This window comes from Microchirus variegatus, assembly GCF_963457635.1.
Source record: "Microchirus variegatus genome assembly, chromosome: 8".
Lineage (NCBI taxonomy): Eukaryota > Metazoa > Chordata > Actinopteri > Pleuronectiformes > Soleidae > Microchirus > Microchirus variegatus.
In genome coordinates, this window is record NC_139809.1 from 2,290,420 (window position 1) to 2,309,096 (window position 18,677).

The 18,677-nt window shown below is 43.0% G+C and overlaps 1 protein-coding gene across 1 annotated transcript; it reads right to left on the bottom strand.

Annotated features, from left to right (window-relative positions):
* Positions 1-343: 343 nt before the first annotated feature.
* Positions 344-18,553, bottom strand: duox (dual oxidase; the record flags this gene model as incomplete). Its single annotated transcript, XM_083893603.1, has 32 exons — positions 344-466; positions 539-667; positions 2,399-2,554; positions 2,641-2,799; positions 2,889-3,121; positions 3,232-3,385; positions 3,480-3,607; positions 3,715-3,764; positions 3,850-3,949; positions 4,049-4,279; positions 4,357-4,535; positions 5,781-5,874; positions 5,970-6,145; positions 6,337-6,430; positions 6,753-6,978; positions 7,197-7,382; positions 8,824-9,026; positions 10,068-10,184; positions 10,270-10,407; positions 10,500-10,618; positions 10,681-10,856; positions 10,937-11,109; positions 11,219-11,321; positions 11,489-11,579; positions 11,936-12,032; positions 12,387-12,450; positions 13,276-13,442; positions 15,835-16,033; positions 16,147-16,334; positions 16,762-16,926; positions 18,289-18,372; positions 18,490-18,553. 32 exons carry the CDS (start codon positions 18,551-18,553, stop codon positions 344-346), a joined length of 4,566 nt encoding a protein of 1,521 aa, XP_083749729.1.
* Positions 18,554-18,677: the final 124 nt, after the last annotated feature.

Sequence of the window (18,677 nt, forward strand, 5' to 3'; positions counted from 1 at the left end):
ATTATGGGGATTAAGTAAATTAGACACTCTAAATTGAAGATAGGTGTGAGAGTGAGTGTTGGATGGTTGTTTGTGTCTATATATATATATATATATATATGTGTGTGTGTGTGTGTGAATGATCATGTAGGGGTGTTGCCGGAGGTGCCGTTTGGCACACATTAGCAGCCATGCTTCCACGCTCCAGAGCAGCTGCGGCTGCAGAACCACCACCACCAGTGAGAATGTGTATGAATGAATATTGGTTTCTGTATGTGCTTTGGGTATCTAATATAAATGTAATCAATACATGATATGACGTGGCTCACTGTTCCCTCTGTTAGCACGTGCAGCGGTGCAGTACTCAGAAGTTCTCGTAGTGATGCATGAAATGGGCCTGATCCCTCTTGTTCATCTGCTGACAAGCTTTTTCCACATTCTTGGTCAGTCCAGGCGGTCCACAGCTGAATACACCAATTTTAGCCACCTACAGGAAATAAATGAATGTTATAATGTCATAAATATTTTTTGGTAGCTGAAGCGGGGGGAAAAAACTGACCTCAGGGTGAACTTCCTGCAGTGAGCTGAAAAAGGACACGAAGGGTGGACGTCCAAAGTGGGTGACGGATCGCAGGCCAGTGAAGAGACTGCGGTTCCACACCTTCTGAAAGTGACGCTCGCACACGTACTGTCCACAAAAGGGAACAATCAATTATTCACTAACACTGCACTACAGTACATAACATGTAGGTGATAGGTTGGAGCCTGTTTCTGTTTAAAAGATAAAAAAAAGACCCAGACTTCCAGACCTCAGTGACCTGATCACATTCTTATGACTGTTCACATTTAAAATGCGCATATACTGTGACCACATCAGATCCTGCTTCTCCCACACCCTGTTTTTAAATGTTCGAAAAGGTAAAAATATGTATTAACAAGTCTGCAGATGACTGTACAGACGTGTGCGATGTCAACGTTTTTTGTATATGTCAGTTTGTGGGTGCATCTGCGTGTGTGTGACAGAGAGTCACAAGAGTTACATATACTCCTGTAGATAATATTTTACCCTTAAAGGTGAAGTAAGTAGTTTATAGTGCCATCTATAGGAAAGGCGGAAATTTACAAGAAAGACCTGCTGCTCTGCTCACCCCCTCCCTTCCCTGAGCGCTACGGTGTCCTCAGCCGGTCAAATGTCGTCCTCGTCGTCTTTCTCCGTGTCAGCAGATGAGGTTCGTGAGGCGAGGGAGAGGGCGGAGCTACCGCGGCCGTAGCAGACGAAGCGGAGAGAGTGGAGGCGGGACTTCCGCTACAAGTAAAGAGACGCTTGATTTGTTCTCTCGCGTTTGTCCTTACAGGCTCCGGTAGAAACATGGCGTCTCTCTGCTAACAGTGGCTATGCAACCGCGGCCCGCGACCGTGTTATTTTACATGACTTTTTGAAACACTACGAAAATGAAACAAAAGCTATTATACAGCGACTAGACAATACAGGAGCACATAATATGTATAAAAAAGTGGATTTTGGGTTATATAAGACCATAAATACTACACAGTGTCCCTTTAACAAGTCTGCAGATGACTGTACAGACGTGTGCGATGTCAACGTTTTTGTATATGTCAGTTTGTGGGTGCATCTGCGTGTGTGTGACAGAGAGTCACAAGAGTCGGGTGAATCAAAGCGTTACATATACTCCTGTAGATAATATTTTACCCTTAAGACAAGTGTCAATCTACGTTCCTACCCTCACCTATGATCAAGAACTTTGGGTTATGACCGAAAGAACAAGATCCCGGATACAAGCGGCTGAAATGTGTTTTCTCCGCAGGGTGGCGGAGCGCTCCCTTAGAGATAGGGTGAGGAGCTCTGTCACCCGGGAGGAGCTCGGAGTAGAGCCGCTGCTCCTCCACATCGAGAGGAGCCAGCTGAGGTGGCTCGGGCATCTGTATCGGAAGCCCCCTGGACGCCTCCCTCGGGAGGTGTTCCGGGCATGTCCCACCGGGAGGAGACCCAGAGGAAGACCCAGGACACGCTGGAGTGACTACGTCACCCGGCTGGCCTGGGAACGCCTTAGGGTCCCCCCCGGAAGAGCTGGAGGAAGTGTCCTGCGAGAGGGAGGTCTGGGCGTCCCTTCTCAGACTGCTGCCCCCGCGACCCGGCCCCGGATAAGCGGTGGAAAATGGATGGATGGATGGATGGACAAGTGTATATTGTGTTAATGTCGTGGCAGTGGCTACAAATAAACCACCATATGAGCACTGATGTGTGTGTCCTTAAACCACCTCCCAATGTGTTATTTGTGATTGGATTTGAGGTCGCATTCAGGACGGACCAGAAGTGTTCAGACGTGTACTTTGTGCTGTAATCGGATCACTCAGGACGGATGTTAACACCAGGTCTGAACACAACTGTAGCTCTCACCAGCATGGTGGTGCGCAGGTCAAACTTCTCGGCCACCTGAGTGATGTAAGTGTGAACGGAGACCAGCTCCTGGGTGTCGATCTCCTCCAGCTCTCTGATGATGTCCGACACCCACTCGAACTGACGCTGCGTCCGTGTCACCCAGATGAAGTACACCTTCAAACAAATCAGTGGGTGTTAACGTGGTGTTGCTTTAACAGATTGAGATAATGATTTAAAAAAAAATATGTGTTCTATGTCACCTTTTTACACTGAATCTTGGACTTCATGGAGGACTTGAACACCAGGTCTTTGAGGATGGAAGTAAATGGTGTGACTCCAATTCCTCCTCCCACGAGAACAGACACCTCAAAGTCGATCCACTCCTGATGGCCTTCACCGAACGGGCCGTCCAAGTACAGCTTGTGATTCGATGAAATATGAGCGTTAATATGATGAAAAGACAATGAATTAAACGGCAGCTGAACCTCAGAGAAACACAATGACCTGCCTTTGGATAGGCTCCAGTCTCAAGCAAGCTTTCTTCAGAGTAGAGCTCTCTGAGCTGGCTCGTCCAGGGCCCCACAGCTCGAATGTGCAGGCTCAGGTTTTCTTCGTGAGGGGCCGACGTGAGCGTAAACGGGTGGTACTCGTCTGTGCCTAACATCAGACACGCTATGCGAACCCACTGGCCCGACCGGTACACAAAGCCCTGCGGTCGCTTAAACTCCAGATGTGTCACACCTACAGATCGAGGTAGAGAAGAGGTTTTGGGAAATGACATTACTTCATTAAAGGATGGAAGAATCTCATCAGCAGAGAGCAAAATCATGTAAAGCCTGAGTTGTGATTACCTGAAGGCAACAGCTCAGCTCTGACCACTGGAATCTCCACCTTTTTCCTACTCAAGCTGATTAGTTTGTCCAGTAAGAAAAGCAGCGCAGGAGGGACGAGATAAATGTGAAACCGTGGCTCTTGGAGGAGAGCAAAGCTGCCGTGAACAACTGTCTGTTGGGAGGGAAACAAAGCCGGCATCACAGCACTGGTCAACCTGCCTCTCCACCGTGAGAGCGTGTCTGTGGTGTTTTTTTTAACTACTCACTAGAATGTACACGGCGACATAGAGGTAATGTGTGATCCAGAATCCACGGAAACTGATGCGGCGGAAATAGTGCGAGGCGAAAACGTACATGAACGAAAACGCCAGGAGAAGCAAGATGCCCGTCGGTCCTGTGAAAAGGATCAAAGTCGAGCATAAAAATAGGATTACGGAGTGGTATCGCTAACAGCCTAACATGTACTGTAACCACCGAAGGTCTAAAGTCAGTCTCTAATACCTGGAACAGTCTGGAAGAACCACCACCACCACTTCAGAGGAAGTTCAGACCTGAATGAAATTAAAAAACAACTATTAATGATCTGCTGCAGAATATCTGATAAAAAAAATCAGGCTGATATATTTAAAACCTTACCCGTTATTGGAGAAGACTTTGGGGAACAGACACGACAAGATGCTGAGGTCACTGATGGAGAAGATGTAGACATTGACCACGTGGCCCAAACTATGGACGACTGCAGCAAGAACACAAATATGAGAAACGATTAAAAATATATAATAAACAGATACGCTGTATTGTTTCTGTAACGCTCCCTCACTGCCTCTCTACCGACCTGACAGGATAAGAGCAGTCATGGCCATCCAACGATGGAAGTCAATGGCAGCATCAAAGGGGATGTAGCGGTTGAGGAAAGTCTCTCTGCACAGTGTGATGAGGTTACGACACACAGTGAGGAGCATGTAGGGGTAGAGGAAGGAGATGGCGGCGGCCGAGCCTCGGGAGACGATGACGCCCACCATTGACGTTTCTGGGACGCCTGTTGATTGAGCCTGCAACCCGTAGTCTGCACACAAACCAGAATATATGGGATTAGTGGGTGGTGTTGGACTATATAACACATAGTGTGGGAGCAACACTCACGGTAACATCTCTCTATGGCCACAGCAGCTGTGATGCCAAACACGACGATGAAGCAGACGATGTGGCGTCTGTAATTCTCAATGAAGCGTTTGAAATGCTGGATCTTCTGCTGGACTGGGTTCCTTATGTAGCGGTCGCGCTTGGGCTTCACGTAGACATTTGGAGTGTTGGCACTTGACCTGAAAACATTCACATCCAATCAACTTCACTGACAACTGTGAAATATTTTGTCATAGGCTTTATTATTGTTCCAATAATGGGTTTTTGAGGCCGAGGCATGAAACCAGGGGGTGACCGCGACTTCTCCGTCAGAGCGCCTCGGATTTGGAACGGCCTGTCGGCGGAGATAAGGCTCGCTGAATCAGTGTGTTCTTTTAAAATCACTTCTTAAAACGTATTTTTATAGACTGGCCTTTATGTGATGCTGTCTTTTTATCCTTTTTAACTAATTTCTCTTTCTTTGTAAGCACAGTAAATCAAATTAATATTTGTTTTATTTATACCGTTTATATGTGTGTATGTATTTGATGTAAACTGTTGTTTTTAAAGGTGCTATACAAATAAAGGTATTATTATTATTATGATTATAATTATGGACGTAGTATTCTGTTTGCAAAATTAAATCCAGTCATGTCATTGTTTTGAATCCACAAATTCATTCAATGACATCACCTGGCACCAATTGGATGATACCAGCTGCTAATCACTGCAGTGTCAAATATGTGCCATGCTGTAACATTTTTGTTTACCTCTAAATGGGAGCAAAAATGATATAATGTTCCATTGAAGAAACCTCAGACTGGGAGCTGAGACCATTAACTCCCCAGCAAAGTGTTTACTGACTATAAAATTAAAAATTACTGACTATAAATCAAGCGAGAAGTAGGCTAATCTTTCGCCCCTGGTGTCTAACTGCTACTTCCAACCAACTTCCTGGACTTCACTTTTCCCACTAGAAGACTAACGTCCATTGTAAAACAGCCTGCAGACAATGTGTGACCTGTGGCTCCAATCATAAATACCACTGAAGGTGCAGCTTATGTTTGCACAAAACAAACTTAACCAAAAGGTAAATGTTTGAACTGTACATAATAAATACATGAAAACAACCTCATCTGCCAATTAGAAGAAAAACCATCCATGGCAGAAACCATACACAGCTGCTGTACTAACAGTCAACATTTGTGTTAATCAACATTCTATCTCCATATTCTTCATTACCCTCGTTCAGAAAAGTGATTTAACTGAAGCAAGAGACGTACTTTTGACGTCTGCGTAGCTCGTGTCCTTCCGTCTTCACGTTGCTGCGAATGAAATGGGAACAAATATCATATTGTGAGTTGATCAGTGAGGGTAAATCTTTATTTTTCCACCATAGTGATGAGCAGCAGTTGTTACATTAGAACAACCGGATGATAAATTACAGCCTGTTTGACCTGTTCTCTCGCCTGTTTGCTGAAGTGATGAAGGACACTCTCTGGTCTCTGTTCAGCCGCTTCTTCCCCTGTTTCTCCATCCCTGCACACACAGCACATTCACTAATTCATCACACAAGGTCAGGAAAAATGAGGGTAGAAAAAGGAGACCACTCTGGGAAAAACACTCTCTCCAACCTTTGACGTTGAGTTTGGCAAACTGAAGCTCCGTCTCGTGGTCACGCAGGAGGTAATGAAAGTCCTCCCATGAGATTCTCTCCTTGTTTTTAACACCCGTCTCCTCCATCATGGCCTTGATGCCATCGTCTACCTGCGTCTTTGACAGGGCACCGTTGGAGATTTCAATGAAAGACCTGCAGCACAAAAGAAGAACATAAATATAATAGAATAGAATAGAACTGGAGAAAGCACTAGGAGAGCGCAAAATCACTGCCAAGGACGCTCAGTTTACCAACGACGCCTCCATATCAACATTAAACAAACCAGAACCATGGATTTGGGTCATAAAACAGACAGATGAACATTTTTTTTAAGGTGATCTGACCTGAGCATCCTGGCAAACTCTTCTTTTGACAAGAAGCCAGTTCCACCAATGTCATGCATGGAGAACATCAGTTTGGATTTATCCTCAGGAGACCCTGCATGAAAACACAATTCATCAAGGACACGTGCTCTTTACTGCGCTGACATTATTGATGTTCTCCATTTATCATTGTAAACTGACCAAAATTAACATGGTCATTAAAAAACTGTAATGATGTTGATTGAGTTTTGATTTGCCACCGTGAGATAAACAGCAAATAAATATATATTCAGTACAGTTCACAAATCACAAATAATCTCAATCTCTTTCCCCAACACCAAAATCCTTTGACATGTGTATTTTATTATTTTGAGATTTTCCATGTTGTGCTGCGCTACGACGTAAGCATCGTACGAGAGTCAAGTCAAGGTTTTTACCGTTCATAAAGATAACCATGACATCAAGAAACTCCCGGAAGGACAGGTAACCGTTCCCATCTTTATCAGCTAGTGTGAACATGGAGTCCACAAATAAAGAGTCGGGCTTGAGGCCCAGTGCGTCAGCAAACTCTGACGCCGTGAGCTCACACTGCAGAACCTCTCTGGCTTTCTCATGGGAAATTCCACTCATGTCACCAGCGTCACACTTCTCTATCTCCAAGACCTGCATAGCAGAAGGAACAGAGTCATCACTCGTGTCAGTAACATCGCCGACGTCAACTGAGGTCGTCATCACAGATGAGGTCACCGTCGACACCAATGATTAGTTGAGGCTGCACCTAATTTGACCTTAAAAAAAAAAGGGGGTTTGACGACACTTTGCGGCCGCGTTTAACAGAGTGAGGATGAGGGAGACGTCCAGAGGCTTGACCGCACACGCACCTTGGAGAAAGCGTGTCGAATGAAAGTCTCCACAATCTGAGCCCTCTGCTCTTTGGTCAACGCCTTCTTCAGCAGCTCCTTCTCTCTCATCTCCTTCACTTTGAATTCCCGTCCGATGTCCGTCACCACCACGTGCAGGCGCTTGACAAACGCTGCGCGTTTACTCTCGTCGTCGAAGAACAGCACCTGCACATGCAAACAGAGGACATCAGAGAAAACAGGACTGTTGGTTAGATAAAAGTGTCAGCTTGTCTATTTCCTGAATCAATCTTCTAAAACTGACTGGATAGGTTAAAGGTCCCATATTACACCCCATTTCTCCAAGTTAACCTAGTTCCCCGGTGTCCTAATGAACATGTCTGTGACATGCTTTGGTCAAAATACCTTAAGGATGAAACACCACAGCAGTTCAAACACCCTGCCGTGTTCAGAACATTTGGTTTTGAGTGCCTGTCTCTTTAAATGCAAATGAGACACAGGAAACTACATCAGCGTCACTGAGGCTCCGGCAGCTAACTGCATTTGGGAAAAAACGATCATTTGCCGACTCTAGCCGGCACATTGCCATCATACTGTATATAAAATGTATCCACTGGACACGTAAATCCTCTGAGGCTGCAAGTTTGTGTGGAACTCTGTGCTGCACTGTGCAGCCAAGAATAGAAGACTTAAGCCCAATTTATACTCCTGCGTAAAGTGCTCTGCGTAGCTACGCAGAGTCCTCTGCGTCGACGCAGAACCTGTCGAAGAGCCTCTGCGTCGTCTCCGGGTGCACGGAATATTTTTTAAGTGTCCGTCACTCCGTCAAGGGACTACGGAGACGGCAAGAGCTGCGATTGGTCCTCAGGACAGGCCGAGCTAAGCTGCTCTGTGCCGGCTCTCAGTGCGCTCCGGGCGTCCTGACAGAGGCGGAGCTGATCCCCGTCGATAACGCCGCTGCCAAACTATAAATATGTCATATCTTAACACACACAGCACATGTTTAGACTCTAAATGGCCAATTTCTCGCCTCAAATTATCTTAAAACTGCGTTCCGTGACACAGAAAAGTGAGAAACGGCCACTTTTTCAACAACAACAGTCTTTCTCTCTCTTTCTTTCTCGGACGCCATTGCTCACTGTAGCCAGAAGCACAACAACCTTGCGCAGCGACCCCTACTGATCGGGCGGGAAATTGCAGCGAGTGTCCGTCACCACGACGCAGAAGTATAAATGCTCGAGGCGTCTCCGTGGTGACGCAGACGGATACCGCATACGCAGTCGGAGAAGTATAATGTGGCCTTTAGCGGTACTTCCGCTCTTCCAGATACTATTGCCCTCGCCTGCACTCTCACATTTTTTAGGGACAAAACGGAGCCAGGAATGTCTCATTGTGACGTAGCAATGAGTGCAGAAGTCAACATCGCCTGTACTTGGACTGAGGAGGACCACAAAAACATGAGTGAGTCATCTTTTTTCACACTTTGCTGACTCATAGATCCTCCAGAGTCCCAAATATAAGTATTACAATGATTAAAAAGTTGATTTTGCATAATATGTCCCCTTTAAATGACCACATAAATGACTTTTCCCCCGTACAGTCGCTGAACCGGCAGACGTTTTTGTTCTCATTTTCAGATGGAACTCACCAGGTCGTACTCTTTGGCTACTTTGAGCAGTAGAGCGTTACTTTGACGGTCGTTGGAAAGATGGACATCCAGGTAGTCCTGGTTGTCCAGGGTGAGGAAGCGTAGAGCAGATCCACATCCATCAAAGACCTGCAGCCTCCTCCTCTCATCAAAGTCCACACTGACTGGATTCAAAGGTTTTCTGTGGCCCTGCCACTCGTATGCTGAGACGAGCAGAAGCAGAATTAGGTATTTCATTTTTCGCCATTATGATATATACATAAGCGAGGAGGAATTCAGTTTATCTATATGAGCAAACTTACAACCATGGTTGTAAAAACTGGTATATGTGTCTAATGTTAAAACAGAAATGTATATAATCAGTATGGTTTAACACAGTGTCCAAACTTTCTTCAACAAGGGCCAGATTTGATAATAGGAAGATTTTGCTGGGGCCAATGGTCACGTTATAATTTTTAAATGGAAATGTAACAAATCTAAGCCACGAAGGAGTGGAAAAAAATGGGGGGAAAAATTGGCTTTCTTTCACATCTGGTGTAAAATAGCATAATACGAGATGAGCCGTCAGTCACAGGTGGGTTTCAAATCCTGGAGGTGACACTAAAGTCCCTCCATGGCCATAAATAATGGCCGAAGCTGCACGCAATTAAAAAATCTCACCGAGGGCCGTGATTGGTGGGCCAGACTTTGGTTTAAAGGGGAAGTAAGTAGTTTATAGTGACATCTAGAGGAGAGACTGAAATTTACAACAAAGACCTGCTGCTCTGCTCACCCCCTCCCTACCCTGAGCGCTACGGTATCCTCAGCAGGTCAAATGTCGTCCTCGTCGTCTTTCTCCGTGTCAGCAGATGAGGTTCGTGAGGCGAGGGAGAGGGCGGAGCTACCGCGGCCGTAGCAGACGAAGCGGAGAGAGAGGAGGCGGGACTTCAGCTACAAGTAAAGAGACGCTTGATTTGTTCTCTCGCGTTTGTCCTTACAGGCTCCCGTAGAAACATGGCGTCTCGCTGCTAACAGTGGCTATGCAACCGCGGGCCGCGACCATGTTATTTTACATGACTTTTTGAAACACTACGAAAATGAAACAAAGAATATTATACAGCGACTAGACAATGCAGGAGCACATAATATGTATAAAAAAGTGGATTTTGGGTAAAATAAACCCATAAATACTACATATTGTCCCTTTAAAACCAAAGTGAATTATTACTATTTTAATAATACTACTAAAACTGTGGTCCTCATACCAGTGATGCCCGCAGTCTGCTCCTCTGCTTTGGCCCCTGCTGCTTTTCTTCTCCTCTGAAACTTCCTGTACCTGTACTTGCGAAGGTACGCCACCATACAGGCCACGAGCAAACTCACTGTAAGAGTAAAAAAAAAATCAAGCTGCTGGTAAAATTATATCAATGTCGTTAACGAAGCAAAGACGGAGCCTGTGATACCGACCGACGGGGAAGAGGAACAGAACGGTGACAGTGATGCCGAAGCCTGCTTCGCTCCCATCAAAGTAATTCAGTTTGGTGGCGTTAGTGCAGGGATGGAGCATCGACGCAGACAACTGTGTGGGCTGAGGACAAGGGTCACCTACAGCGACACAGGGGTTTGTTTTTGTTTTAGTAATCCAATTACATTTGATATTAGTTTGTTTAAGTGATACACGTGTTATATATAAGTACCGTCCATCCAGAAGAACACATTATCTTGTATATCGGCTTCCTCGGCGCTAGTAACAGCAATAAGGACGTCGTGAAACGTCACGTTGCGGATTACCTGGATCTCCTCATCTGTAAACAAACTGAAAAACAGCCACAATAAGCGAAAAAAACCTTTAGCTCGCTCACAAACCGGTGAGCTTACCCGTTCTGTTTGTTCTCAAACCAGAAGCGATCTCCATTTCTGATTCGTTCAAACTGGTCCAAGATAATGGCCGAGAAAACTGGACCTGGACCGTCGAGGGACTCCAGCAGTCCTCCAGGAAAGAGCTCCAGTTTAGAGATGTCTCCGTCATACAGTTCTGCAACGCCACGGAGCAACTGGAGACAAAAATGTTTTTCACGATTACACTTGAATTTTTTTTTTTTACACCGCAGTTTTCTTTGTTTTTTGTTTTTACCGAAGAGTTGGTTTGGTCCAGTTCAGGATTTATCTCCTCAAATGTTCTCACAGGAGACAGATCCAGGGCTTTTCTGACCTCAGTGTAACTTCGAAGGCCAAAGTCTCGTCCTCTTTGAACGGTCACGGCTACCAGGTCTGTTCGGGTAAACCTCAGGGGTCCGTACGTATGGTCTATCGAAGCACAAATCAGATTAGAGCAGCAAATATTCATTTAGAAGTGTATTAAATATCAACGGATGATGCAGAGTGAAACAGGCAGTGCATAGAATGGACTAAAGACCTCTCAGGTCCTCCACAACTATATTGTCTTCTTTCTCTGCAATCTGGGAAGCCATGCCCATGAGGATATCGTCTACATCCTGGCTTGTGTTCATATTAGGTCTCTGCAAATAAAGAGGCACGGTATTATAGTGGCTCCCTGTGACACAATCTCATGACAGAGGGTGTTGGAGAAAAGGTTTTGCTGTAATAATCACATGTATGATTTAAATGGACACACAAATGATTCACTTCACAATCGGATGAAAAAAAAAGGACGACTGTTTTATACCCGACGTTTCCAAAAGCTGTTACAAAGACGCAGTGCTGGCGACGAGCTGCCGTCATCGTTGACAACGTCGCGAAAGTGGCAGGTTCTGTTTCTGTACCAAAAGCAAAAGAGATGATTTTACGGCATGGACTGAAACACATACAGTATTTTAATTTGCCATCAGTGCATCGATGATAGTGAGCTTTCATTTTTCCTAATAAGCCACGGCAGGGTTTCTCTCTCCTGGTCCTGAGGAGCCACTGTCCTGCATGTTTTAGATGTTTCCCTGCTCCAACAAAACCTGATTCAAATAACTGGGTCGTCATCAGGCTTCAGCAGAGCTTACAGACGAGCGGATCATTTGAATCAGGTTTGTTTGAGCAGGGGAAACATCTAAAACATGCAGGACAATGGCTCCTCAGGACCAGGAGTGACAAACCCTGAGCCATGGGATAGAAGAATCATTACCTCATGTAAACACCAGGTGGGGCCATAGTGATGCCAAACCTTATGGCAGCAGCCTGAAACTCTGGAGAAATCCCCGGATCGACAAACTTCTGGTAACCTGTGAACAGACATTTCCGCACATAATGAAATAAATGAAAATTAGAACGTGTTTAAGAAGAGCTGGACCTTGTGCATGCAAATATCATCATACCGTTATACAAACAGTCAAAGTAAGGCAACACATGTGGTCAAAAATGAAGAGCGATTAAGGCGATGACCGATGGCCCTTTAACTTTCTTCTGCTGCGGCTGCTTGTTCAGCAGAAGACGGACACTCAGACCGATGCTTTGCTGACAAAGCACATATTTGTCAAACACCACCGACGGTAGCTCAACTCACGATGGCCTGTGGTCAGCGGTGCATTACTCGCTCCCTTCCACTTGTACGCACATGTACTGTGGCTGACTCTTACCTGGGTATGCAGGAAGCTTTTTGTCTCCCAGATATGCAGGCAGCCATTCGTAGAGGGCAATATTCTGTTTGGAGAACAGCAAAAAAAGTAAAGTTACTGTAGTTATGTTTCATTTAGTCTACATTTTGATGAAAATGCACTACTTTTCAAAAGTTTGGAGTCACTTAGAAATGTCCTTATTTTTTTAAGGAAAATCACTTTTGTCAATGAATATAACATTAAGTGAATCAGAAATCCACTCAATACATTGTTAATGTGGTAAACGACGTTTTTTAATGGAATATGTACATAGGTGTATAGAGGCCCGTGTGTTCTAATGGTACATTGTGTTTGCTAATCGTGTTAAAAGGCTATTGGATGATCAGAAAACCCTTGAAAACCCTTGTGCAATGATGTTAACACAGCTGAAAACAGTTTTGCTGGCTCTTTGACGAAAGGGCAAAATTATTATTTGGAATAAAAATCATTATTTCTAATCTTCTCAATGTCTTGACTATATTTTCTACTCATTTTGCAACTCGTTTGATGAATAAAAGTGTGACTTTTAATGGAAAACACAAACAAATTGCATAGGTGAACCCACACTTTTGTGTCTTCTTTTTTGGGGAGAGCTTCTTCAAACATAAATTGTGATTTTTATGACTCTAGCTTTCTCGATTTGATGTGATTTAAAAACAATGCTTGATTGTTAATAGTTTGACTATTGTTTATAACAGAAAGAAATGCGAGTGCAATGCTGATACATTCATCCTTTCACTAAAACCATCAATTTCACCCATAAATCATGACCACCTGGCGTTGATATTCCATCATTTTTTTTCCCCCCCAGAGTGCAAATTAAATCAGCACCTGTGCAGCGAGAGGATTACACAGAGACTTTTCCCTCTACCTGGAATGTGGCCACAACGGCCTTCCTGGCGTTTTGAAACAGTTTTTCGTCTGACCACTCTGGGTGTTCCTGATGCAGTTTGGAGGCGACATAATTGTGGTATCGAAACCAGATAATCCCCTCTGCTGCCGTGAACATGTTCTCATTGGCCCAGGCGTTTCCCAACTCTAGACAAAAAAAGACAGCACCGAGAGAGGGAATTATTTGATTCCATCGAGTAAATGAACATCCACAACAAACAGAGAAGAGACGTTTGTGTGTATTTGACGTGTTTTACGGAGAAAACTGCCCCAAAAGAAATGGATATTTTGCTACTTGTTAATATCCTCTCACATTCTCATTGCGTTGTTTGATAAGCAGCTCCGACTGCTAATGGAATAATAATTTAGCTGTTTGTTGGTAAGTATGTGCCAACAGAACGGTGACAACAGGAGAAGATCCTCCGCCTCCGCCCCACATAATAACAACACACCTTTAACAACACCAGCAACAAAACACTGGTTTCATGACACCTGTGTGGCATCTTCTTTGCTATAGAGACGGGGATTTAGTGCGGTCAGTGTGACAAGCCATTCACACAGTCATTAAAGGACCATTACACACGTCAGACGGGGCCCTCGCTTGACTCAGCCTCGTAGGCTGCAGCCGTGTACGTAAACCTCAGAGAAATAATATTCATTTTGTTTTCAGCAGCACTGCAGTATCGACGGGATACGGGATTTCCAGATACAGTGAGGGGAAAATAATGCATAATAATAATATGACATAGATACTTTTGAGTGAAATGTTAAATTTCAGCGAGATTGACAGAGATTTTGAGATCTATCCTTTTCATGAAAAATGTGTATGTTTTTTTTTAAGTGAGCAGAACACGGTCATGACATCTGAGTTTGACGATGGATAAATCATCCATTAAATGCCACTGAGCACCAGAGGTTTGGGTGAAGCTCCAGCCATTACTTCTTCAGTTTATCACACTTAATTATTCTGCACGTCAGGTAAGGAGGTAATTACGCTTCATGGAGTTTCACTCGATTAATGACACACACACACACACATTCTTGTACTTGCTGCATACTGAGGACCAGCATTTCCACTTTATAAATCACCACAATTACAAATATCTACTTCATGAATGACATCTACAAAGAACTACTGGTTGCAGTACAATAAAATGTCTGCAGGTGGAGCCCCAGAGCAAAAAGGGCTGGAAAACTTTTTTGATTATTTATTTATTTACTTTTTTTTGGTCCATATTTTGACAAAAATGTCATACTATACTGTCGGTTAAAATTAGAAATAAAAAAATTTGACCCCAATTTTTGGTCCAAAATTTGAAAAAATCTGACAAAAAAATGTGGTCCAAAATTTGCAAAAAAAAATTTTTTACCCAAAATGTTTGGTCCAAAATTTGACAAAAACGTCATACTATACTATGTCATCCAAAAGTTGAAAAAAAAAATTTGACCCCAATTTTTGGTCCAAAATTTGACAAGACGTCATACTATACTATGTCGTCCAAAATTTGAAAAAAAAAAATTTGACCCCAATTTTTGGTCCAAAATTTGAAAAAATCTGAAAAAAAAAAATGTGGTCCAAAATTTGCAAAAACATTTTTTTTTTACGTTTTTTTACAAAAACGTCATACTATACTATGTCATCCAAAAGTTGAAAAAAAATTTGGAAAAAAAAATTTGGTCCAAAATTTGACCAAAAAAAATTTACCCAAAATTTGACAAAAACATCATACTATACCATGTCGTCCGAAATTTGAGAAAATCTTTGACAAAATTTTTTTGGGCCAAAATTTGAAAAAACATCGTACTATACTATGTCGTCAAAATTTTTTTTTTTTTTTTTGACAAATTGAGTATAGCATGTTATAGTAACCTAAGGAAGTGATTTGAATGAAAACAAAGTGAGGACCGGCCAAAATGTCCTCACTCTGTAAAAATGACCTCACTTTGTTGGTTAAAAACCCTCACTGGTCCTCAGTATGCTGCAAGTACAAGAACACACACACACACACACACACACACACACACACACAGTGACAGTCAGTTCAGTGTTGTTTTCTGCAACATCCAGCTCATAAAAAGTGTCCCTGACTGGTTGATGTGTTTAGTGCTTATTTAGGCGAGAGCAGCTCATTTTGCATTTCGTTTTTTTTTTTTCCCTCAGGAGATGATAAAAACCTCAACATTGAAGTTAGCATCTATTAAAACTTGCTTCTTTACACTCATCAATCAGTGTGTGATTATGCAGTTATTTCCATGTGTGGATGTGTTGCTGCATCGATGTGTGACGTTTTGTGCGTATTAGGGTGAAAAGGCCAGTACAATCCATACAATTTACATTTCCACTTGCCAAAAAGGTAATTGCAGCTCCTACCTTGTGAACTACCTCACTTGCTTTCATTCATAAGGGTAACAGTTGACAGATTATACCTCATCCAGTGCTTTTTACCGTTTGAATTGCCCTTAAAGGGCCGGTATAACACATACAATGCTCTTGAACACGTGCCAAAAAGTGAAAAAACAAACGTGATGGTTGTCTCACCATAAAGGTCATGAGATCCATGTTCTCCTGTCGAAGGGTCAGCAGCGCTCCACATGAGATTGCGCCCACCACATTTTGGCATGTTTGACTCAGAGCCTGAGGTCAGGAAACCCCCAGAGAAGCTTCTCAGAGAGTCAGACCAGGACGTGGACGGGCCATAGATGGAACTGCCATCTATCCACGCTGTCACCAAGTTGATCTGCATGTGTTTACAATTGTTTTTTTTTCTCAAATGATTGCAGTTTGGGAAAAAAAAGGGGGAAAATATGGTAACAGTGTAAAGTAACATTCAGAACCGCCTGAACTCTGTACCTGTGTTCGAGGGTTACTGGGACTTTGTCCGGACTCTTTGTCCCATGGTCCTCGCTGGAAGGGCAGCAGCACCTTCCCAGTGGAAGTCGGATCAAACACGTGGTCGCCTTTTGGAACTGGGATGTTCATGAACTCAGGTGGACACCCAGGAGTTCTGGAGTCAAAAACTTCAAAGGCAACATGATACCCTTAAAGATTTGAAAAAAAAAAAAAAAGTGAAAACTTTCAGTATTTCTTCACTGATTATGTCATATTATACTGATACACTGTCACAGTGGTTATGATAAAGATGGGAGTACATTCAATCACTGACATACCAGGAAAACCAGAGAGCTCAATATCATATTTCATAACATAAGTGATGATTGTCTGATTTTGTAATTTGCTGTTGCCACATGTGTCAGACAAACAACAAACAGTCAAGATGACATTGTGTTTTTTTTTCATCAATTGTTTGTCTTAAAGTCACTGCTTTGCAATGTACAATATGGGAGGAGAATAGACTCAGGCTTAGCTCAGATTAATCCTGTTTCCTGTTGGTAAATGAATCATGGGACAGTGTTTTTTTTTTTTTTCTCGTGTATGTCAATGCAACACAAATTTCAATAAATTTACCAAAGAAGAGAGAGAGTACGGTCTGGTTGCGTGCGGAGGGCAGACCGGACGGACCCTCGGTCAGCAGGCGGCTCAGGTTGCGAGGGTTTGGCAGCAGCGGCTCTTGGACGGGCTGGTAGACGCCGTCCCAGTAATACGCAGGCACCAGGCGCATGAGGCGAGAACCTGCACAAACACAGTGGTGTAGTTTCAGCGGTTAGCATCGGTCACTATTATCCTAACCAAAATAATTGAAAATCACAATACTAATGGAATTTTTGTAAAGAAAAAAAAAAAACTTTTTAAATATTACTTTTTTTTAATAGATTCGTGAACTTAAACCATCAAGTCCTTTTGTCCGTGCTCTACCTTCATTTGGGCTCTTCCAAATCCTTCTTGAGTTACCAAAACATAGGAATCTTGAATAAGATCTTGGCTAAATCAAGTCGTCGTGACGTACCAGGAAAGATGCAGGCTCCCCCTTGTGGCACCTCCAAATAAATCACTAGGACTGTATGGCTATGCTCACGTGAACAGTGAAATTCAAATCGATGAACTCTGATTCAATGAGGTTTCACACATTTCAAATGTGATATTTCACATTTCACTTCACTGTCTTTAGAAACACTGTGATTTTTGGAAGGTTCCCTCTAGTTTACCTTACATGACTTCATTATAACAAATATCTATCACATCTTTTAGTGTATGAATATATCTTATATTTTGGATGTCACATATTTAATGCCATGTTCAAGCCACCCACCAATATTACATTTAGATTAAATTCAAATAACAATAAAGACCAGATTTGATGGTTCACATTCATAACTAGCTTTGTTAATCCTTTGAAGCACAACACGTGCCATGACGACACTCATGCTAATGGACTCTATAGTTGTCATATCACGTGGCAAGACTTCGGATATTAATCTGATTTAAGACAACATACTGAGGTGACACACGCCTGATTTGAACATTTAAATCAGGGTTCTCAAACTTAGGGCAGAGGGCCGCTTAAGGTCTAGTCTGGTCAGGAGGGGGCCGGTCATGTGGGAAAAATTTGACTTTTTTTGGGTTAGGGTAATATTAGCTCAAAATACTATCACAATATTCCATAAAGATGCTGCAATAATAATATTTGTAATGATATTTCACAGAATTTCAAAATAAAAGTTTTCATTTGAAATGGGATGATATATACAGTATATATATATAGTTACAATAAACAAAAGTATGCATGATGCAATATGTATTTGTAAATAAAAGGCATACAAAACACTGATTTAAATGGACAACAGGATGTTTGTGTCCACACATTAAGATTTAAAATGATATATATAACGTTTCTGACTAACTTTACAGCCATTTTGTGCCAACTATTATTATTTTCAGTATCTAAAGCTGCCATTTACAATATTTGACGAATACATGTCATTTTAAATAGGTGTAAACCATCTTATATAAAAGCCTGGGAAAAGATTCTGCACTTATTTTCATCCATTAGAGCCATTGACAGTGTAACTAAACAGCTGTTACTGCTGAACTTACCGACCGCTCCGCGTCGTGGATAACCAAGACTGTTGTACCAGCCGTCAAAGCGAGGCACTTCCCACAGGGTTTCACCGCGAGAATCTGTTCAACACACGTGCAGTTTAGTTTTTAAACAGAGTTACATTTACGCTATTCGGTTTCATTATTTACTGCGTCGTGAAAAAAAACACCGTTTCCATACAGCGACCGTCTACTTACGGACAATGAGCTCCGAGACAAGCACCGCTGCGCACACACTCCAAACCCATTTACGCAAATCCATTGATGCGAGAGAAACTGTGGTCCTCAGCTCAGACTTCAGAGCAGAGGAATGAAGCGCGTCTGAAACCTGCAGACAAGGGTGAGTAACATCTACTGGTACAAAATCTCTGTCTAATGTCACTGTC